Source organism: Apis mellifera, linkage group LG5 (assembly GCF_003254395.2).
Source record: "Apis mellifera strain DH4 linkage group LG5, Amel_HAv3.1, whole genome shotgun sequence".
NCBI classification, from domain to species: Eukaryota; Metazoa; Arthropoda; class Insecta; order Hymenoptera; family Apidae; genus Apis; species Apis mellifera.
Genome location: NC_037642.1, coordinates 2533348 through 2556306, shown reverse-complemented (window position 1 = coordinate 2556306; position 22959 = coordinate 2533348). Strand labels below are relative to the sequence as shown.

The 22959-nt window shown below is 31.5% G+C and overlaps 1 protein-coding gene across 1 annotated transcript in view; it reads left to right on the top strand.

Moving 5' to 3' along the window:
• The window catches only part of Nrx-1 (neurexin 1), a gene marked incomplete at its 3' end in the record, with an annotated part of 337998 nt that overhangs the window by 130975 nt on the left and 184064 nt on the right, over positions 1–22959 (top strand). Inside the window, 2 exon segments of the mRNA NM_001145740.1 lie at positions 541–688; positions 12070–12129. Coding sequence (NP_001139212.1) covers positions 541–688; positions 12070–12129 — 208 coding nt within the window.

Here is a 22959-nt window from a genome sequence, read left to right as displayed (position 1 = left end):
ATTATTCAAATTGTTGAAAGAAGGGAAAATCAAGAATATACAATTCAAATCAAGAAAATTAATTGGATAATTGAATTACTTTGTAGGAAAGATAATTTATTATCCAGTATAAAGATTATTGAAAATTTATATAACTAACTAAAATAAAAAACAATATACCTTCCTCACATATATATATTTCAATATATTTCTTTGGGATTGAAACATTGTTCAAATTGTTGAAACGAAATAAGGGAAAATCAAGAATATATACAAATCAAGAATTTGATCGAAAATTAATTGGATAATTGAATTACTTTGTAGGAAAGATGTAGGAAATATATCTATCGTAGGAAATATATTTCTCTGGGATTGAAATATTGTTCAAATTGTTTAAAAAATGAAAATCAAGAATATACAATTCTCCTTGAAAAAAATGATCCTCTATTTTTTCATACTTATATACATATTGACAGAAAAGAGAGACTCTTGATATCTGTTCCCTGTGTTCTCTTTGATGTCCACAGATACGTAAACGTTACTTTCCATTGTTTGTCGCAGAGTTTACGCAACATGATGACAGCCAATACGACGGACGCCTGTGAAACGCGTGATCCCTGTCAACACGGAGGAATCTGCATATCCACCGACAGTGGACCCATCTGCGAGTGTCGGTCAGGCGATTATGAGGGTGCCTATTGTGAGAAAGGTAGGTTATTTTACATCCTATAGGGATAGCTTTGTTGTTTACGTTTATCGTCGTCGTTGTTGTTGTTGTTGCCGTTTCCGGAAACGGATGGATGTTTCCCTCTGTATTTGCCCTCGGTTTCGATCCTTAATCTTTACTCTCTAACCTTTGCGCGATAGCTACAGAATAATTATAATAATCGTAGAATGAAAAGTTCATTGCTATTAGTGGAATTTCGTGAAAATCCGTGAATTTTTGTCAATTTGACAATTAAGGAGATTAGAATGTATATTCTACTTTTTCGAATTTCATAATTTATTCTCTTTGTTTATTACGATAAATTATTCATTTGGTAGATTTATACGATCGATGTGGAGATCAATGTGTATAATGATAGGCTGAACAACTGTAACAGTTCTACATTACCAGGCTGACAATTACGTAACTCGTTCTACTCGTTTGACCTCAATTGTTTGATTACACTTGTCTGAGAATGACCATACTATTTTACTTGCTTAACCGTGACTGGTTTATTCTACTTACCTGACTTGTCGCCATGTAGCTTGAGCTACGTTACACTACTAGTTTAATTATAACGGTTCTATATTATATTAATCAAATTCAATTATGTTATTTAATAGCGTTTTGTGAAAAAGAACAGTTTCATACATAAGACGATCTTTCTTTTTTTTTTTTTTGTGAATGAATAGATATGTTTACAATTGAAATTTTTCTTTCTCTATTTTAAAATTTATAATATATCATAGATCATAGTATTATCAAATTATTGAACGATTGAAAAGAAAAATCAGACTATATTAAATGTTTCAATGCATATAATTAATTAGATAAAATTCATTTAATTAGTAAATTTTGATTAGTAATTACAGAGGCATTGAAATTCTATCGTACAAATAATGTAAAATATGATGTAATAATAGAGAAATCAATTAATATTCATTTTCAATATGATATTATATACGTGTATAAGTTTATACACAAAGTGATTAATTAAATCTTAATTAACCACTCAATTAAATCTCGTTTCAATCATATTTCAATAACAATCACATCCTTCCTCTACAATTCTTCTTAATTTCTTATTGTGTAATATAGAACTATCTCTTCAAATCAAAATAATTATTTGAAAATGGAATAGTATGAATTATTTATATCATAAATTTATAACTCACTTTATTATAAATTTCACCGTTTATTTTATTAGCATTTTGATGATTGTTTGCTCGAATCACATTAATTAGAAATTTAAATTGTAAACATCGTGCGCAAAATCGAGTATCGTGAAACATTTGACAAAATGGGTTTCGTTTCACCTTTAATCGTTTAACCACGTCCGGAATAATTTTGTTCTGCGCGATATCCCGAGTGAACTTTGACTTTTCCCGTGCACGCTATTAACTAGGTGAGGGCATAGGGTGTTTCGTTCATTGTAGAGCGATAAAATATCACAACCGTTCTATCGCGCAACGATAAAATTCAGAGTAAAATTTTAGGAAGCGTATCAAGGGAAGATAAAGAGTTTGATGTCTGAAGAATATAAAAGTGTTTTTCGAGGGGATTTTAGATCTAGAAAAATTTTAAAGAAATTATTACGTATATGTAATAAATTGATAAAGAAATAATAAGAAGAAATTTAAAGTTAATACGATTTTTAATATTTTAACAAAAGTTCAAAGGGAACCAATAATAGAGATAAAGATAAATTTCAACTTCATTTCTTAAAACAGAATTGTAAAATAATTTTAAATGTATTGGTCTGGATTTTATTACAAGAAAATATTAATCTACTTTTGAAGAATCAGTAATTCCATACAAAAGGATCTTTTCATAATTCAATCATCATCTTTCGCACAAAATTATCAATTGTCCTAATATATCCACCAATTATCGAAAAATCTTTGGATGGAACGATCTTGAAATCTCCACCTCCTGGACACTTGGACCGTTTGAATCGCTCGAGGTAAGCACGCACTTTCCCTCCCCCTCTTCTCCCACGAAAAATCCTCCCACGAGGAATGCGGGATCACGTTCGGGCAAATTTAAAATCGTCGTGAGCGAAATTTCATGTTTCTCAGGGGAGAAGAGAAGAGGGGATTTACTTTAATTGCGATTTACTATGCGAAGTAAAACTCCGTGGCTCAGGGTGCACTTACGCCGGCCAGCGCTAATGCTGTCAGACGTTTTCAGGATCGAACGGCCGCCACTTTGTTGGACGTTTGTTTCCATCCCGAAAAAGGGTGGCCGCCAATGAATTCAAACCGACGCGCCTCCCCTCCTCTCATTATAATACATTTGAATAAGCCTCGAATTTTTACTCCCAGGAGGGAGGATTTTTTCCCACGTTGGAGGGAGGGATTTGCGAAATTAGCGGTGTAGTTTGTATTATGAAGGAGGGGAGGGGGGATATGAAGAGTTGGATTCCAAGTTCCAACTCGCTCGAGGTTGAATCTGGATCGTATGAATAAATTAGTCACATTTGGTGGATTGTCGAATTTTTCTGATGCGATCGATCTGAACTGAAAAGGTTGAGGAAAGATGATTTGTTAAGGGATGGGAAAATATATCGTGTTGATTAAAATATATTTTAAACAATAGTGGCGTTTCATTGTTAGATTCGTATGTATAAAGATTTATTTGGAATATAAATTAATTCGATGACGAGAATTGTCATTTTGGAAAATTTCTTAAATTAAATATTTCTCTTTTTCAAATCTCTTTTATTTATATTATTTTAGAAGAATTGAATTAGGATTTTATTTTCCAATAAAATTCTTCTGTTAGATGTTTTTATTTTGAATTCATAAAAATATACTACACATTTGTATTAAGCAAGAGGAAATATTGCGGAACAATTTTTATTTTATTTTTAATATTTTATGTTTTATTTCTATTTTGAATTTAGAAAGTAAGCATATATCATCTTGTTTTGTTAATATTAATTTATTTATTACGATTGAATATATTCAATTATTTCTAGAAGATTCTCTTAATTTTCATATTAACGAAATGAAAAAATTACATATAATTACACGTATCGAATCATTTTAAAAAAGAAACTTTTCTCCCTTCAATATTACAACTTTCGATCTTCTTCATCCATTATCTTCGCGGGAAATTGTTAAACAATCGTGTATTCGTTCCAAACTTTGGGATCGCGTGTGTTTCAACCATTTTGATAGTAAAAACCTCGTTCCAAATCTCGTTCGAAAGCTCATGCATTTAAACGTGCTCTTAACTTTCCAACAAGTATTTCTTTCAACTCACGACGGCACGAGATAACATTGCAAAGGACCATTTAATTTAAACAATACTCGAGTCACAAAGAATGTATTGATTCATCGATTATTCACCAATCGTATCTTCCACGGTGATTAATAAATTTCTTTCTCCGAAAAATTTAAATAAAACGGGATATCTTTTAATAAAATAGGCGAGAAGCATTTCTCTTGAATAAGGTAAAAAAAATTCTCTTTCTCGAAGGGCAAAATATTTCATCGAGATTCAAAGACGCGTTTTCTTCAAATCTGTGTACAATAATAAAAAGTGGAAAGAACGAAGATGAAATAAAAGAGAAATAGAATTTTATTGCCGAATCCTTTGTGTCATAAGAATCAATCACGTTTCAGAAATTCGAGAAAAGAGGAAATTCACGAAAATTCTTCTTGAAGTAAGGTTAAGAGTCAAAGAGAACGATTTTTGATTATCATGCTCTTACGTTGGTATTTCAATGTGATTTCAAGAAAATAAGGGTTTTATTGGAATATATGTGTACAAATTGATCTGTGTGATCAATTATCAAATTTTCGAAAATATTTTTAGTAAAATTTAAAGAATTGAATTTAATTGCAAATTTCATTAATTATTGATGTATTTTACATATACATATTAATAATATCTTATTATTTTTTATTACATTCCCAATTCTTCGAATATAAATCCATTAGAGTTAATCATATTAATTGAATTTAAAGAAAAACATTCCAGATAAATTATCATACATTAAAATAAAAATTATTAATAGATATCATTCAGATTCATTAAATTTTACTAAAAACATTGTATTATTATTCAAACTAAACCAACAAATAAAAGAGTAATAATTAAATTAGAATAAATCCTGCTCGAAAAATCTTCCTCCCAAAAAACAAACCCCATAAATAATAAAAAAAAAAATCACAATTCTCGATACCTAAATTAAAAAAAAAAAAAAGAAATTGAAAACAAAAGCATCGTCCAGACACAAATCCTGAAGAAAATAAATAAATAAACGAAGAGAAATTCCCTTTTTCAAAACCCTTATCATAAAGTTCGGTCGTTAATGAAAAAATTTCTCTTTCGAAACGTTCGATCTTCACGATCGACGCCACGCCACCTTTTACTTGCCTCCTTTTATCGCCTTCCTTGTTATTCACGGCTGTATCAATGCTTTAAATTAATCCCATCTCGGCTCCGGAGCTCATTGTTGCATAAAATACGCGGCCGCTCGTGCCGCGAATTTATAGCGCGATTACCGGGATGTAATGCACGCTCCCAGTGTAAATCATTCTTAATTCACGCTTGCCTCGGTTGCGAGTGTCTCGAAGCGTGGTGAGGCGTGAATGAAATTACACGCGGATAGGAAGATATCGATGAGGATGGGAAGAGAGAGATGGCTTTGGTCGAATTGATTTTTCCCTCCTTTTTTTTTCTTTCTTTTTTTTTTTTCATTTTCACTTGGCTTTTTCGAAAGCCAAATGGGAGGAGGGAGGGGTTTTCAGCCTGGGCTCGAAAATTCGATAAAACGTATAAAATGTACAACGTTGGGATTAGAGAGGAGTTGTACACTGTGTAGTTGTACGTCTGTTTGATCGGTTTATAATGGGCGAGGGGGTGTGATACGTGTTGAGAACGATTGGTGTTATTCTATAATTAATTCGATATATATATATATAGAGAGAGAGAGAGAGAGAAAGAGAGAGAAAGAGAGAGAGTGTTCGTTGTAATCTAATTGAAGATGCACTGTGTATCAGGGAATTGAGAGATTGGGAATAAATATGGCAATTTTATTTAAATGAATTGTATCGTTTTTATTTATTGGAAAATTATGTACATCTGATCTATTATTTAATGTTAAATAATAATCTCAATGTATATTGAAGTTGCTTACATCGACTAATTATTACACAAAATAAATTCTACTTTTTAAACTTTTATTAATTAAATTGTATTAAGAAAACAATTCTTTCACTTCCATTGTTTGCAATCAAATTGTACAGAAGCATTTGCAATAAAAGATAAATAATAATATCGATAGAAGAAAATCGAAATACTGTACGAGTTTCTTCTTAAGCTTGTGAGGCTTATCTCAGGAATTTCCAATCAACTGAAAATAGTTTTTTTGGAACACTTTGTACGTATGGAAAATAGGTCACGATACACTTGTGCAATAAATGGTTCCATTGGAAATTTGAATATTCCGTTAAGTATCTTCACAATTTAAATTTAACACCAGTTCCAATTTTTATCTTTGTTCGAACAATTTTTTTTTTTTCGAGCCACTCTCTTCTTAAACGGATTAGCGACGAAATTTTTCAATTTTGAAAATTTCCACGCATTTTTCCACGCTCTTCAATCCCTTTCAAGCTTTTGTACAGCGGGGAAATCGTCGCTTTCTCTGCGCTTATTTGCAAGAGATCCCGGCGGGCTGATTATTCTGACCCTAATAAATCCTCCAGTTCGTTTTTCTTCCCTCGTTTCCCACCGCGCCACCGGCTCTCCATCGCTATTTCATCGTCCGTTTCTTTTCCCTTCCGCGAAAGATCTGACGGCGGAGCTTCAACACGGTCATTAAATCGTGGAAATTACGTTATATCGCGCGTAACGACCGCCCTCCCCATCCTGTTGGAACAGGCAATCGTATCTAAGTAAAAACCTGAACGTTAAAGGTAACGTTGAAAAAAAATTTCCCCAGATTTCGGAATTTATTCTTGTTGATTTAATTTTAACGTGACGAGATTATAGTTATATAGTCTCATCATCTTGTGACGAGAATTATCAATTGGAATTATTATTCGACAAAGTTTCGATCAAATAATTTTCGTAGATTGTGTTTATTATTTTGCTTTGAAGAATTGACGAGAGTAATGAAACATAAATTATCAAATAGAAAATATACACTTATACGTAGAATGTACATAGATAAGGGATCGCTCTGTTTTCGTTATTCCTCGTCGTCGTACTCCATTTGTCTTCGCTTATCGATTATCCATTCTTCAATATTGTCACCAGTTTTTATAACACCTTGTACGTAGAATATGGCACGGCTAGTTTGAGACTTTCATAGATTTTTATGATCTTAATGCTTGTCTGGAGGAAGATCGTAAAACGTGGCGCATTATAACGTTGAATTTTAAGAAATGTCGTTGGATATCTTATTATTATTATGAAATTCGTTTCTTAATCAAAAGAATGAAATTATCAAAACGTAGGATGATTCAAAAGGTGTCGATGCAATTTGCATTAAAAAAATATGTAGGTTTATTGAATAAATTTTGAAAAGCGTTTTTATTCCTCGTGTAATTTATTAAAAATTACGTGATCCTGGAAATAAGAAGATTTGTATAATGTTCTTAATGCTATCCTCTTAGCAGCAGTTACAATATTCGCACTTTTACTAATGTCTTTTACGACATTAATGTCCTCAGGGAGGAATATGAAAATCTCGTTTATCTAGTTAAATAAGCATCTCTTTTCCTACCTACGTTATCTTTTTTTTACACAACTTTACACATTTTCAACTTTTCCCTTTTAACATCTTCTCCATTTTTAATCATTCAACGGCTCTCTTTTCATTTTTTTAACTTCTTTTACATGTCTGGAAAGAATACCTTGAATTATTTTACTTGGAATAATAATTTTCCTTCAATTATAATCCTATAACGTCAATGTAAATTTACTTGAACACGAAAGAATATCAATTTTATCATTTCAATTTTACAATTACATTTTGAATTCAAATATTTTTCAAGTTTAAAACAAGAAAAAGTAATTTATCATTCATATACAAAATTTAAACTGGAAAATAAAAATGTTAGAAATAGATCAAAGAGTCAATCGATTAAAAATTTTAATTCCAATAGCTTCAATTTTGTTAGATTGTTGAAAAATTCTCATTAAAAATTCAATTTCCTTCTCGACTTCCGTTCGAAAATCAAGTTTCGAGTTCCATTTTCAGAATTTCCCCCTCGCCATTTTGCAATTGTACGTGGGTATCAGCCGATGGAATCTCAATGTTGATCGATTGTCTCGCGAAGTGGAGTGGAAGCGTGATATCGACGATAAACGGCGTATAAGGGGAGTGCCAGCATCTATTTTGTTACCAATGGGGTGGCTTAACCTTTCCTCAAGACTGTTGATTACCGACCTACATACACCCACACGTTTCCACATTCGTCCAACGATCCAATCCTGATTATCTTACTCGATGATCATGATCTTAATCGATTGATCTCTGTTTTTGATTAACGTCTCTTCTTCATCCTTTAAACCAAACACTCCTCTTGCATTAATAAAAAAATCGTTAATAAATAAAATAATGCGTTAATAAAAAAAAAAGATAAAGCATACGGAATAATTCGTGCGAAATTATGATTGAATAATAAAACTCGAAAACTTGAGAGCATAAAATAAAATCTACTTTTCCCTTTAATTTAGAAAGCGTTAAAAAATTATTGTTTTTCCACGAATATCGAATGGAATTAATTATCGGTTTATTATTTTAATCAGGGACGAGGATGAATTACGCGTTATACGGCGAATTAACAAAACATTTGTCAGCGTAATGAAATAGTTAAATGAGATAGACGAATTAGTGGATGCTGGCAAATGAGAAACGCGAACACCGGCCTCGCTAAATTGCCGAGGTGGTATTTCCTCCTTAAGACCGTTGATTGTTGGCCCACTTCTGCGTTCACGAACGCTACGTACAAATACCAGGCCGCCTTCCATCTATTCTACAAGTTTCCTCCGAGCCTTTTAAATGAATTTACCTTTGACAATCCTCCTTTTTGGATATATAGGTGGAGGAATGGAGGTATGTAAACTGGTGAAGTTGTCCTCGTCGAGCATTATGGTTTAGATTGCTAGAATGATGGTCTTTCTGAATTTTTTAATTCTCAGAATTATGAATTGTAATTGTCCTTCGTTTCAATTTAATAGAATCTCGATGAAGGTTACAATTTAACTCGACAGTGATATATAATCTCATATTATAATTTAATAACATTGTACAAATAAATGCAAGATTGCACAATAGAAGTCAATTAAAGAAGAGCGTTGTACAAATTTGAGTAGTTGATCTTCTATATTGGATAAAATTAAATATCCTCATCTGTGATTTAGTTATTGTCATTATATGATTCTAATTAAATTATTACAATTTTTAAAAGGTTCATAGCTCAATAAATTTTTCATTTAGATTTTAAATATGTTATCAAGAAATTTTTGCATCAATATTGGAAGAATCTCAAGTTAATATTTATCTTTTATTATTTAATTTTAATAAAAGATTCATATTTTTGGACAGATTTTTAATTAAGATCAAAGAATAAACGTATTAATCATTGTGAACGTCAGATGGGTTTATGGACTACAGTCAATGTATTGTAAGATTATGTGATACGAATATACTAGTGTCCAGCAGGAAGTAATAAACTGACAAGTATAACACAAATAGTAGACACAGTGGTACAGGCTGACGTACATAAATCATTAGACACGTATTAATGAGAAATGCAATTATCGACTCTGCTATTATAATCAAATACAGTTGTACGTACAAACCAGATCCACTCCAGGCTATTTCCTATTGACCTATTTCTATTAATAGCTATGTGAAACGCCTGTATTTTCTAATATACGCATCTTTAAAAGTTGTGTAATGCGAATACTCGAGCAATAGTACTCACTAATTTCCCTCTTAATATATTAAAATAATAAATTATAATGCAATAAGATGTGCTTTCACAAAATTTTGATTGACAAACGTTAAAGATGATCTCTTGATCTCTGAAAATTTTGTTAAATTGTTTAATTAAATACTTATTATATATTTAATCGATCTGATACAAATTTAAGGAAAAAATAATTAATTTTGCATGAAGTTAATTGTTATAGATATTATATTTTATTCGGTTTGAACAATCATCCTTTCAATTCTTCCAAAATATTTCAACAACACGTGTTTCAATAGAATTCGAAAAGGAAGAATATTTCATTAATTAAACTACTAATCTAATGATAAAATTCTTTCGATCCATTATAGGATAAGCCATACCCAAGTTGAATAGATCACTTAGTTAATAGCAGTGTTTAGTCATGGTTCGCCAATCCGATCATGATCTGCTTGTAATTCGTGGCCGTAAACATTCGATTAATTCAGGTAAAATAGTCACGTTTCATTGCCGGATTTTACTTAACGGTGATAGCATGCCATTGTTTAAACATCGATCTGCTACCGTTTCCTGTGATTGCACGCTTTGACATAATCGAAATACAAAATGAATCATAAACCAAGGAAGCTACGTTTGATTAACGTGGTTTATTTTAAACTGGCAGTGATTATTTATTTAAATTTATTTCAATCTTTTATGCAAATTTGAAAAGTAATCTTATTTTTAATTAGTTCTCGGTTCTTCTTAAATATGATATAAAAGAAAGCATTTATATAAGTATAAATAATACAAGGAAAAACGATTAATTCATTCATTTAACTTTTGTCATTAATTGTATTATATTACATCGTACAATACACATAGTATACCGTACACTGTATACTGTATACAATATACACATAATATATCTATAATATACACATCACATTACTATACCACATACTGTAATTTATTCATATTACTAATGAGATACACATATAATTTAATTACATTACCAACGACCCGAGCTATAGAATAGGAAATATGCGTCACCTTGATTTATCAATTACTTAAAATTCGTAGAAACTTCAGACGTTTCTATTAGTCGAATTCGATAGTCGAATTTGTAAACACGACGATTCCTCTAAATGTTATTAATATATTGCTCCGGGCTATCGAAGGGGAAAACATTTTCGTGAGAAGGAGAGATCAGTCGCGTGTATTCGTTCGTGCGGAGAGGACTATGGCGTTTACGAGGCGCAAGGACGAGATAACTGCGAAGAAGAGGCGGAAAATATATTTTCGATTGTGCGTGGAACCGTAGTTGGTTATGTTTTACGCGGTGAACGAGTCGATTCACGATTTATCCGCGATTCGAAGGAACATGGAAGAAATTGCATTGAGGATGCAATGTTCGTGGAAGGTGAGTGTTTGATGTGCAATCTTTTATTGTCTTCTTTTTTCTATGATACGGGGTAGTGATGGGTTTAAGGATGTGAAAGTGTGGAAGAATAATAATTTGGAGATACGATATGATTGAGTTTGATTGGACAAGAATCTGAGTTTCGAGTTTTCTCGTTCTAATCTTAATTTTCACATAGATTGTTAATTCTACTATCTATAAAAGTAATTGAAATTTAGTTTAGTTTAGTTTAATTCTATTAGAATTTAGATTATTCTTTATTTACTCATTTTTTTCATTAATTTATCATATTTCGTGCTATCTTATTCATTTCAAAAACAAAAATTCGTCTCGAAAAAGATTAATACGTAAATTTTATAATATGAAATATAATTATTCTTTTTTATAGTATAATAGGATATAATAAGACAATATTAATAACAATATTAATTTTAACTGAAACTTTATTATTAAATATTATCGGATATCGTTTTTATAACAGTTTGATGAAAGTGCAAGAAGAGAATAAAAAAGTATAAAAAGGATATTTTGTAGAAAAAAAACGTGATAAGAAACTTGTTATAAAGTTTCACTATAGTTGTTCATTTAAAAATATAGAAATAGAAATATATATATATATTATTCTTTATATAATAATTTTACTTTAAAGAATCATTATGTTACATTCATAGAATATAATTATTTGAAATGAGGTGCGTAAAAAAATATTCTTAACATAAAAATTCATTATTACTTTATTATTACGTATTATAATTTAAAAGAATATTATACTAAACCAAAACTTAATTTTAAAAACAAATTTTCAACGAATTTTCACACGTGCCTCGTTTCAAGGAACGCTCTGTTATCGCACAAATATCTCTACAATGTCAACATCATTCACTGTTCTCTCTCTCTCTCATAGTGGTCACAATCCTTGGTAAATTAGCAAAAGAAAATATATCTCGATCCAGGTGGAAGGGACCTATCGATAATTTCGTTCAATAGTTTATAAAAAGCATGGTTCAGTTTTTTACTTTCTTTCTTTCCTTCTTTCTGTTTACACATAGAAGCATGGAGCACGGTGCTGCCTACGGCGGGTGCTGGTGATTACTGGGCGTGGGATTACAGTGAGTCACGCTAATTACTAAGCTAGAAGGTCCACGATAAACGTGGTCCTGGCCTAGGTAGAGGTATCAGTTAGTTGTTGATCAGTAGATCGTAGCTCTGGGTTGATGTGCATATAGTCCGATGTCGCATTATTCTTGTGCACCTGGACCATCGTCACCTGCCCCTATTAATCTCTTTCTCCTCTCCTATTTTTATTCTCTTATAAAGAACATCGTATCTTTGATTGTATCTCTTCGATACGAGATACAATCGTTTTCGCGACACGATCGAATGATTTCTTTGTTCGTGAGAACAGAGATGATAACTAATCAATCGGTCGTGTCGCGAACATGTCACATTTAGTTTAGAATGTTTGTCAAAGATGTTGATTAATCTTTTTTGGTTAGCCATGATAGAATTAGATGCAAGTATATATACTAATTTTATCCCTCAATTTTTAGATGTTTTGAAATTTTGTCGGTAGATTTGTGATTAATTTAAACGTAGGCTTAATGGTTAGATATATGGAAATTAAAATGATTGAGATTACTGATAAATTTGTTTACGAATTTTTAGAAATTTACTTGAGTAAATAGTTCATATTCTTTCCAAAAAAGAATATTAGAAAAGTGTAATAAGAAATATTTATATTTCAACTTTTTGATAATATTTTATCATAGAGCACTTACATAACAGATATAATTTCAATTGCACTATTTTCTTCATAAATTAAAAATTGTCAATCCAGAAACTTAACCCTTTCGACTTTGATGAGACATGTCTCGATATTTCCAATTTTTCATAGAAATATTATCATTGATTGATACAAATTTAATTTATATGCATTTAATATTATTTATTCTAAAAAGGAAAGAAATCAAGTCGAAAGAGTTGAACCCATAATTTTGTACAGATTCCCTCTATTTTTTTATTTTCTTATCTACTTTCACGAATGTTTATATAAATTCTATTATCTTTCAATAATTCAAACTACAATTTCGAGGAAGAATAGTACAAAACTAGATAGAAATTGTGGTGATGTATTATTCAGAAATGAAAAATAAAGAATACATAGAATTTTATATTATATATTGCGGTCGAAGGTTAACAAGGTTTTCCCAATTTCTTCAAGGTGTACATTACAACACTGCTTTAATGTTGCAATTACAATGGGCTACACCGTGAACAAGGATTTAAGGGTGAAATTGGAGTCGATAAATAATGCGAGAAATTTAAAGTAAACGCAGACGGAGAGATTAATCGGAACGATGAATCTCTTCCGTTCTTTCTAATCTTTGTTTCTTCTATGGAAAACGAGAATGGAGTAAGATAAATCGTATCTTGCTGCTCTGATTAATCTTGAGCTACGCTAGAAATTCTGTAGAAAGCAGATCCTATTCAATGTAGATTTTAATCTAACGTTCTTTTTTTTCAATTATAAGCAGCTATTAAGAAAAGCAATTTTTTTTATCAAAAGATAAATTGAATTACTAAGCTTTGAAAATCAATTATTCCCCTTAGAATTAGAATTCAATGGTTCTTTTTCTGTTCCATTTAATTAAGAAATTTTTTATTTAAGATTTCTTTTCATTGAAATAAGAAAGTATTATTGATAATTTAATTGAATAAGTTTTGTAGCAATTTTTAGAAAGTTTCAAGTATTTATTTTATTATATTTTTTAAGATAATACAAGATCTAAATTATGATAGAAAAATTAGCTTGGGTTGAGTTTTAAATATACATTTTTTTACATCATAATGTAAAGTTTTAAATGAATGAGATTGTAAATTATTAATGCACAATACAAATTGAAATTACGAGACATAGAGATATGTTTAAATGATTAAAAATTAAGGCAGCGAATAATTATCTACAATTCTATTGCTTTCTAGATTGCAAATCTCTCAGATGATTTGCAAAAATCGTTCGCGTGCCCTCGAGAAATGTTCGTGCAGAATAGAGATATAGTGTTTGAAGAATTTGTAAAGTGAAATTTAAAAATGTTCATCTAACTCGTTTTCATATCGTAGAATAAATGATGAATGAAACGTCCACTTCCTAAAAATAGAACGAAAGGTCTCTTTTGATATTTCTCTCCTTGAGTACGGTTTTAAACAGATTTTATCGATTAGTTAATAAATAAGAAACCATTTACTCGTTTAAAATGAATCACGCACATGAGAAATTATATTTTATGTTCATATCTTTTCAAAAAAAAGTATTTAAATTCGAGGCAATTATTCATATTAAATACTTTTAATTATTCAAAAAATGATAGTTGAACTTTTTAGAATTTTGAGTTAAATATTCACTATATCACTATCATTTAATTTCAGTTTATAATAACAAAATATTTATTAGATCTTATTTAATTAAATTTTGAATCTCGTTGAAGAAACATTTCTTCTCCAATAAATTTCCAAAGCAAAACGTTATAGAATGATGAAATCAATAAATTATATAAAATAATGACTATATATTGACAACAACAATAATAATAATAAATTTAACATCAATTAAATGATAGAGATATGAAATAAATAGAATTTTATCATACGATAACCAAAAATTTATTTCTAACAAAATATTTAAAACTATTAACAGACCAAATTTAAGAGACCTTCGTTTCCATTTATCGATTCGATCAAAGGAGCAAACAGAAAGATAAGAATAAAAGCAGAAATTTCACGTGAAAAATATTTAACACGTGATCCTCGACGAATCGAAAATAAACAAAAAATCGAACAGAAAAGAACCACGCTCGAAAATAGAATAGGGAGGAAACGTACCTAAAAAATAAGAAAATATATATATATCCAAAAGGAAGAAAAAAAAAAAAAGAATATCCTTACTGGAGAATATCCAATGAAACGGTCGAAAACGCGGGGTGAAGGGAGGTTAGCCTGCGGGGAGGGTTTAAAGTTCTTTCCAGGACGTGGTAGAACGTAATATTCTCTCTGCTCGGGATTTATGCCGCAGTGGTGGCGTGCACGGTGGGAGAAATTGCGGCGTGGGGTGGTGGTCGACGAGGGTTGTGGGCGAGGGGAGGAGAGGTCGTTCTGTGAACCACGCCAGAGGGGAGGGTCGGTCGTGGATTATAAACGGTCGTTTTGTTGCGTTGTTAGCAGATGTCTGACGCGAGTGCGGCGTGAAGAGGGGAGGGGGAGGGAGGGAGGGGTGTCCTTTAGGGATGGGACGGTCGCTAATTAAGTTTTTCACGCAGAAATTCGGGTTGGGTTCCTCCCTCGCCTGGGATTCGTGGCTGTAGGGGGCTCGATGAAAAATCGACGAAAATGGCCAGCTGTTTTCGCGACACGGTATCAACCCCCGCGAGCTAGCTACCCCCGCTGATGTTAACTGCGGATAATTAAAATCGTTCCCCTTACGTAAACGCTCCCGCTTTTTATGGTAATTAGAAAGAGATGGAGTATTGTTTAAAGTGGGATTATTTGGGAGTTTATTTATCGGGGATTTTGTGGAGGGTGGAAAATTTGTCTGCATTGCATTACATTATATTATATTGTAGCGATATCATCATTTGTTGGAAAAATAAGATGGAAATGTATGATTATTTTTTTAATAGTTAAAAGAGAAGTTGTTCTATTCTCCTCTTTAGGAAGATTTAATTTCTAAAGAAAAGTCGTTTCTAATCAAATTAATTATTGATGTTAGTTTCCTTGAATGTTTGGTTTCTTTTTTTTTTTATTTTCTGTTAAATCTTCTGTTAGAAACATACATTCTTCGTGTGAATTTATTAAAAATTTAATACGACCTATAATTATTTATTTCGTAGTTTAATATTTATTGAATTCATATTTTTTCTTTTGTATAATCCATCAATTTTTTAGTTCTTTTTAATAAATAATTGTACATTCCATATCATACATTGAGTAATTTTAATTTTTTAGCAAATTGCCATGTAATTTGATGGGTTGAGCACAGAAACTATTTGATGTAAGTCTATTGTGTAACCGATACTCGTTCGAAATACACTAATATCTCAAGAGATATGCAAATTAACGTTTAACTGCGTCGACGTACAATTGCTATTGATACGAAGGACCAAGGGTTGACCTAGTCTCGTCTAAACAGTTATACATTTAATTTACAATAGTATCTCGCCAATTTACTTTGATGAATTGCTACGCGAAATTTTTTATTAATATTATTCTACAACATATATTCTAAAGTATTTTGAATACAAAAATACTTGAATATTAATCTTTTAGATTTTATTTCAAATTGTACAATAAAATAATATGTTGAAAAATTCTTTGTTCTCAAATTAATTTTGGCGATATCAAAATTATTATTCGTCTTTATTTAAAATAACTTTTTAAAACGAGACTCGATATGAAAATAAAAGTTTCTTATAAATGTCCATCGTTTAATTATTAAGCTTGTATAATATAAAATTTAATAGACTTAAATTATTAAAAGATGAAAGATCAAAGAATAAATGAATAACTGTTTATAACTTTATCGTGAATTGATCAATACTTGGTCAAGCATTATTATTTTCACACATCGAATTTTACTCATTGCTGATACATTATCGCGCAGATTCTGGAAAAACAAAGCCTCGAAAATCTTCTCAAATTATAATAGCTCGTTTCGAATAGAAATCAAATTGGACATATCAAATTTTCTAAAAATCCTCGTAGAATATTTCGAAGCACTTTAATCTAACCCTCCCCTCTTCCACCCCCGTGTAACACGTTGCATATCAAAAGTATATCGCGAAATGATCTCACGTGTCAACGGAAATCCCAGCACAGCAAATCGTAGCTAAGCACCTATCATAAATCACAAGCGGAAGAAACTTGCACGGAACGATGAATCTATTCATACATTTTAACCGGTCCCTTTTTGCCCCGATATCGCGGCCAGAACAGAGAAATCATAAATTCCAAAGACCACCACGGGTGGTCCAAGTGGCGCATTTCGCACGCGAGATTATCGCCTCCCCCCTCGAAAAGACTCGCGCTCCAACGATTTAACGATGGATGTTATGGGATCCATGGCTGGCCAACGGGGTGACGAGTGTCGACACTTGACACCCTGGCCGACCGACACTTTCTGTCAAGGGGTGTGTTCCATTCGCCGACTGGAATGGCTCGAATTAGGGGAGGAAGTGGCGGTGCATAATGCGATCGTGAAACGAACCGTGCTAGGTAGGGAGTCTTATTGATCGATTTATTAGATTGCAAAATTTGATTGCACAGAGCGATAGAAAAGTGCGAATGGTGGAAGGGATTACTGGGCAGTTTTTTTTCGAGTGTCGTGCGTGTGCGAGGAAATAATGGCAAGGGTTGTTTTCTTTTTTCTTCTTTATGAGATAAGAGAAACAGTTTGAGCGATGATAGGAAAATATATACTCGATGATAAGAAATAATTGGGGAATATGAGGATTGAGTGTGATAAAAATAAAAATTGTAAATAATCAGTTTGCTTTTTATCAGTATAGATCTATGAATTTAAATTTTTTTGAAACTGTCATATCTGTCAAATATTTCCCCTGGTAAAAAGTGAAAATTTTGTAGGACAATAGATGAAAGCAATGTAATGAAATGCGATTAGAAATTTTTTTAATATTGTTTTATTTTTGTAATGTTAAGATTCTTCTATTTTTCTCTATTCGCATATTTCTTATATTTATTTAATTTATCCCTAATTTATTCCAATTTTTTATCATATATGGAAAAATAATGATTATACACGGCACTGTAATTACAAGCGAAATACGAGAGAGGGAATCGGTAAACAAAATTACGACTAGTTACGTTTAATTACACGCACGTTAGTATTTGCTTATTTTACGCATGCCATTTACACATCGATCTCATCAGAGAAAATGTCGTTCATTTACATTTTCTTAAAATTGTATATTTTCCTATCTAATTATGCATCGTGGATATATGACAATTATAAATAAATATATGTAATATAAAGTCTTATTAAAACTTATTAAACACAAGAAAAGTAATAATAATGATTTAAAATATGATTTAGGAAGGCAATAGAATAATCTCACTTTAATTCTTTATTTTAAAAATTATAGAAACAAAGTTTGGAGAAACATATATAATTAATTAAAGAATTTCCTATCTTAGATTCATTAATTATTTTTGATTTAAACTTTTTTAAGATTTTTAATATTATTATTTAAATTTTGAAATTTAATTCACTTTTTCCAGAAAAACAAAAATTACTTTTCAATGTGTATTGAATTAGAGATAATTTATAACAATTTGAATGAAGATTGCTCGATATTAAAAGAAGGAAAATAAGATTAAACTTAAAATTAAAATTGAATAATTGTCATGGTTGCTTGATCCACGATATAATTTGGGGATTAATGTTATTTATATAGTTCGATAACTTCAATTATTCATAAGCTCATCATTAAACTGTCGAATCATTATCGTACAAATCAATATAAAGTAGCGAGAAGCAGACAAGCTGGTGAAATTAATCGCCAAACAAATCGAGCTTAAATTTAAACAACAAATAATGCATAATTGCGTTAATAAATTATGACGCTAATATCTATCATGAGGATTTCCATCGGATAAATTAGTTACAAATCTATTGATAATAAAATAATAAATATCGATAATTATTTTAAAAAGTATTTATATATTTATAAGAATGAGAAAAGTCACGTGATAATGAGATAGAAATTGATTCGATAAAACGATATTTACAAATTATAAAAAAATCTTTTAACAAAATATTCACAAAGAACTTGATTTTACAAAATATATTTTACAAAATTATAATTGAAGAATTGATTTATAATCAGATAATAGAATCATTATAAAAAATTATTATTCAATAAAATTTAATTATACAAAGATTCATGGCGAAAACATGAAAAATGATAATCTAAAAAAATAAGAAAAACAAATAATTTACAAGTATCTTTGACACAAGAAGATGATTATAAATCATAGAAAATTTTAGAATATATATATTTAAAGAATAACGTTTGTAATATTATTATATTAAAATTCATAAATTTCTTCCAAAATCATTCAATCTTCCCCCCTCCAAAAGAATTAAAATTATCAACAAACAATTCAGAACAATTCCTAGTAACCACATTTCTATTCTGACCAAAGAATTTTCCACGATAGATCAAAATAACCAAAATTAAAATCAAAATTAATCTCATTCGATACTCAATTAATTTCCAATCTTCATCCCCGCCAAATTATCCAGAATCGTCAGCAATCGTGCGTCGTTAATCGTTAAGTTGAAGGGGGGAGGTCGAAAGGCTGCCCCCCTTTGCTCCTCGAAACTATCTCAAAGGACACTTCGTGACGTCCCTGCGGCTCGTACACCGGCCAAAGCTGGCCGGCATTAGCATGTATATTGCGTCACGTCGACGCGACACGTGAGGACATGGCCCGGCCGGAAGCCACGGGTGGACCAGGCTATCGCGGCTTCCGTTTCACTAGTCCATACCCGGTTGCCGGCCGGCGCGAGCTCGGACACTTTCTGCGGGCCGTCTAACTGAAAAGGGACTTCCTTTGTTCCCTGGGAAAAGCTTCCGCTCGTTTCCTCCCATGAATTCCGACCTTGAGGGCTTATACGCCACCGGAGGGTGAATTGCTCGGTGTTTATTGTTCCTCTCCGGAGATACGAGGGGGAGGTTTGGCATTTTGTGGGGAAATTTGTGGTTGTTTTAATGGTGAAATGGCCCTTTTGAACTGGATTATTTTTTTAACGATCGTGAATGAATATTAATTGATTCTTAAGGCTCGTTTTTAGAGATGAGTTGGGGTGTATCAGAGGTTATTTTTCTATTAAATTTTGTCAGGATTCTTTTGTGGCAACGAGTTTGATTTTCAAGTGCTGGTATTTTTTAGAGAAAGTGTATAGGGATTTTTAATGAAAATTTGATTTAGTTTTAACTTGGAGGTTAGTGGATTGATTTTATTAAACAGATGATAATTGTTTTGATGATTTTTGAGAGCATTGGTAATAATTATTGGCATAGGGGTCAAAATAAGCACAAAAGTTGATATATGAGAATGTTGATTGACATATTTATAAATAAACTAAAGTTTGATTCGTTGTTGAAGCTCTCTTGCCCTTTTCCATTATATTAAACATTGTGGATTGTGAGCATGAGGCTGATATATATCATTCAGATTCAAAGCTTTGTTAGATCGCAATAACGATCGAAATGCAATGGTAATTTCTCGAAATATGAATGGGCGAGAGCTCATGATGCATAGGGGCAGAGAACAGATAGACTTTCGAGCATTGATCTCTGAGAGCCAATCTTTGACCATATGGGGAAGCTTGATCAATGATGATTCCCATTCATGCGATGGGATCAAGATCTTCCCTGATTCATATCGATCAGGACATACATATTCAGTATATTCCTTTGGAGCTTGGCTCCTCTCCACGAATGGATCGAACTTTGTGATTTATCTCTTGAAAATGTCTCGTATTATTATTAAGTATTAAATTAAAAAAAACTTTATCTGGAGTCACCACTTGCTTCTCAATCATACAATATCACTTGTTGATAAATGAAGAGCTCGAAGAGAAAGCGAGAAAAATGGAAAGAAAATACGAATTAATATTAAAACAGGAAACACATCTTCGGGAAAACTCGTAACTTCTTCTCATTTGAATCCAGCAATTAATCTATTCGCAAACGAGGTATCGTTTCATAATCGATTCCACGGAAATTCGTGGGAACCAACAGACCGAACCAATGGAAAGGTTTTGGATAATAACAATTGAGTTGCAAACAACTATTCACTTTTGTTGTTTAGCGGGGAAACTTGAGGATAAGTTGGCGGGAAACTTGGAAAGCTACGATTGCCATCGTGTAATAAAGGGTCGACAATGAAATCGGTGTGTATGTGTGTGTGTGTGTGTGTCTATGTTGGTGTGGCACGAGTGTTGGTTAAGAGAGGGTGAAATAGCGAACATGTATATACCGTGCTGTACCGTGCAATATCAAATTTCGAATCGTCTATGAATCAGAGCAAATCAGTGAGTCGACTGAGAACATTATACACACAGTGTGACGTTCGATACTTGGGTTCGCGACTAATGAAACTGGTGTACGTCGAATATTGAACGAATTGATCTTAATCATGGGCAAATGATTGTGTGAAATGAAATTTGTTCCTAATAGTGACCTTGATTATTGCATAAAGCGTTCATGGATTATCGTAGTTTGAAATAATTGTTAAACGTTTGATGCTGGAAAGTGTAAAATGAGATTTCAGAGAGGATAGGAATTAATTAGATTGTGAATTTTGTGTGGAAAATTTTTATAAACGTAATTGAAAGAAATATAGTGTTTGAATAGAGATTTGTTTTATCTTTCAAATGATAGGTTTTCATTTTAATCTATTTTATGAATAACTTTCTCTAAATCTAGGGAATTAATTAGATTTATTGCATTAATTATTATACAATAATACGTTCAATAGAAATATTTCAATAAGAAAATTATTCTATTAGTGAATATGAAAATATATATTGAGAGTAATGATGGTTGTATAATATAATTACAGCAATTTAATGCCTGCAATTAAATGCCTAAAATCGAGTATTACTTTATTGCATAAATAATAACGAGTCATAAAGAATTGTTGCATATAATAGCCTCTTTACTTGATGCATTAAATTAATAATAAAGATAAAAGATATAATTGCATTCATTATGCAAAAGAACATGTACATATAAATATGAATATATTATTTTAATCATATAAAATTTTCATTTTACATAAAATTAAAATTGAATAAGTGGTTATAGGACCTTTTGTTATTTTTATTCTTATTTTTTTATCATCCCATAAAATTTATTTCATTAATGTCGATTAACTAGCACACAATTAACAACAAAACGTTAAATTTGCAATTTAAATTAGTAACAAATTTCGAACAAAATTTTCGTTTCTCTTTAATTAATTATTTTTTAACAAACGAAAATGATACTATTTTATATTATATACCAATATTCGTTTCATCATTCTGAAAAGAATATTATTATTAATCCTTTTTTTAGAATTTAGATTGATATTTAAATAATTAACACCCTTATATTAAATCACACTATGAAAAATATATCTAAAAATTATTCTTTGAATCGTAGATTCATTTCATTCCCTTATTTATAAATTATCTATCTTATATTATAATCATCACAAATAATATCATCTTCAATTTCTCAAGCTTCATCTTTCAAAATCACACATCCTCGTCTCATCTCATCAAATAATCTCACAAAGATCCATCCATTCGAACCCATTCATCCATCATTCCTCTTGCATAAAACATTCTCTCTATAAATCCTTCTTTCCAATCGTCGAAAGCATTACACCTCCAAAACCATCCCCTCCACGTCATCGAGTCATTTACACCGTCTTGAAATTCAACGCCTCCCTAACTCGTTTCCGTCGACCTCGCGGCCGTGTCTTTTTCAAGCTTCGTTTGGTCGCGACATTGGCCGGGCAGAAATATCATTTCGCGTATTTGAGACGTTCCACGGCGGGAGAAGCGAGGTCGTTTCTCGAGGGGGAGGTGCAGGTCGATAGATACGAGCGAATAGCTCTTCAGGAAGGATTCTCCTCCCTCGCTCTTCCCTCCCTGTGGCGAAGCTGATAGCGAGAGCCTGTTTACGAGTTGGTGTGCACGTATAGATAAGAGCAGATCACGAGTAAACATTTCTATCGAAATCGGCGGCGATATTGCGCTCGTCGGTTGTGCATGATGACCGTCGTTTGCAGAATACTGGTTGATAAAGTGCTAGGGATGAACGATAACTTGGGATCCCTTTTTTTCGAAATCTTCAAATCGGGGAGGAGAT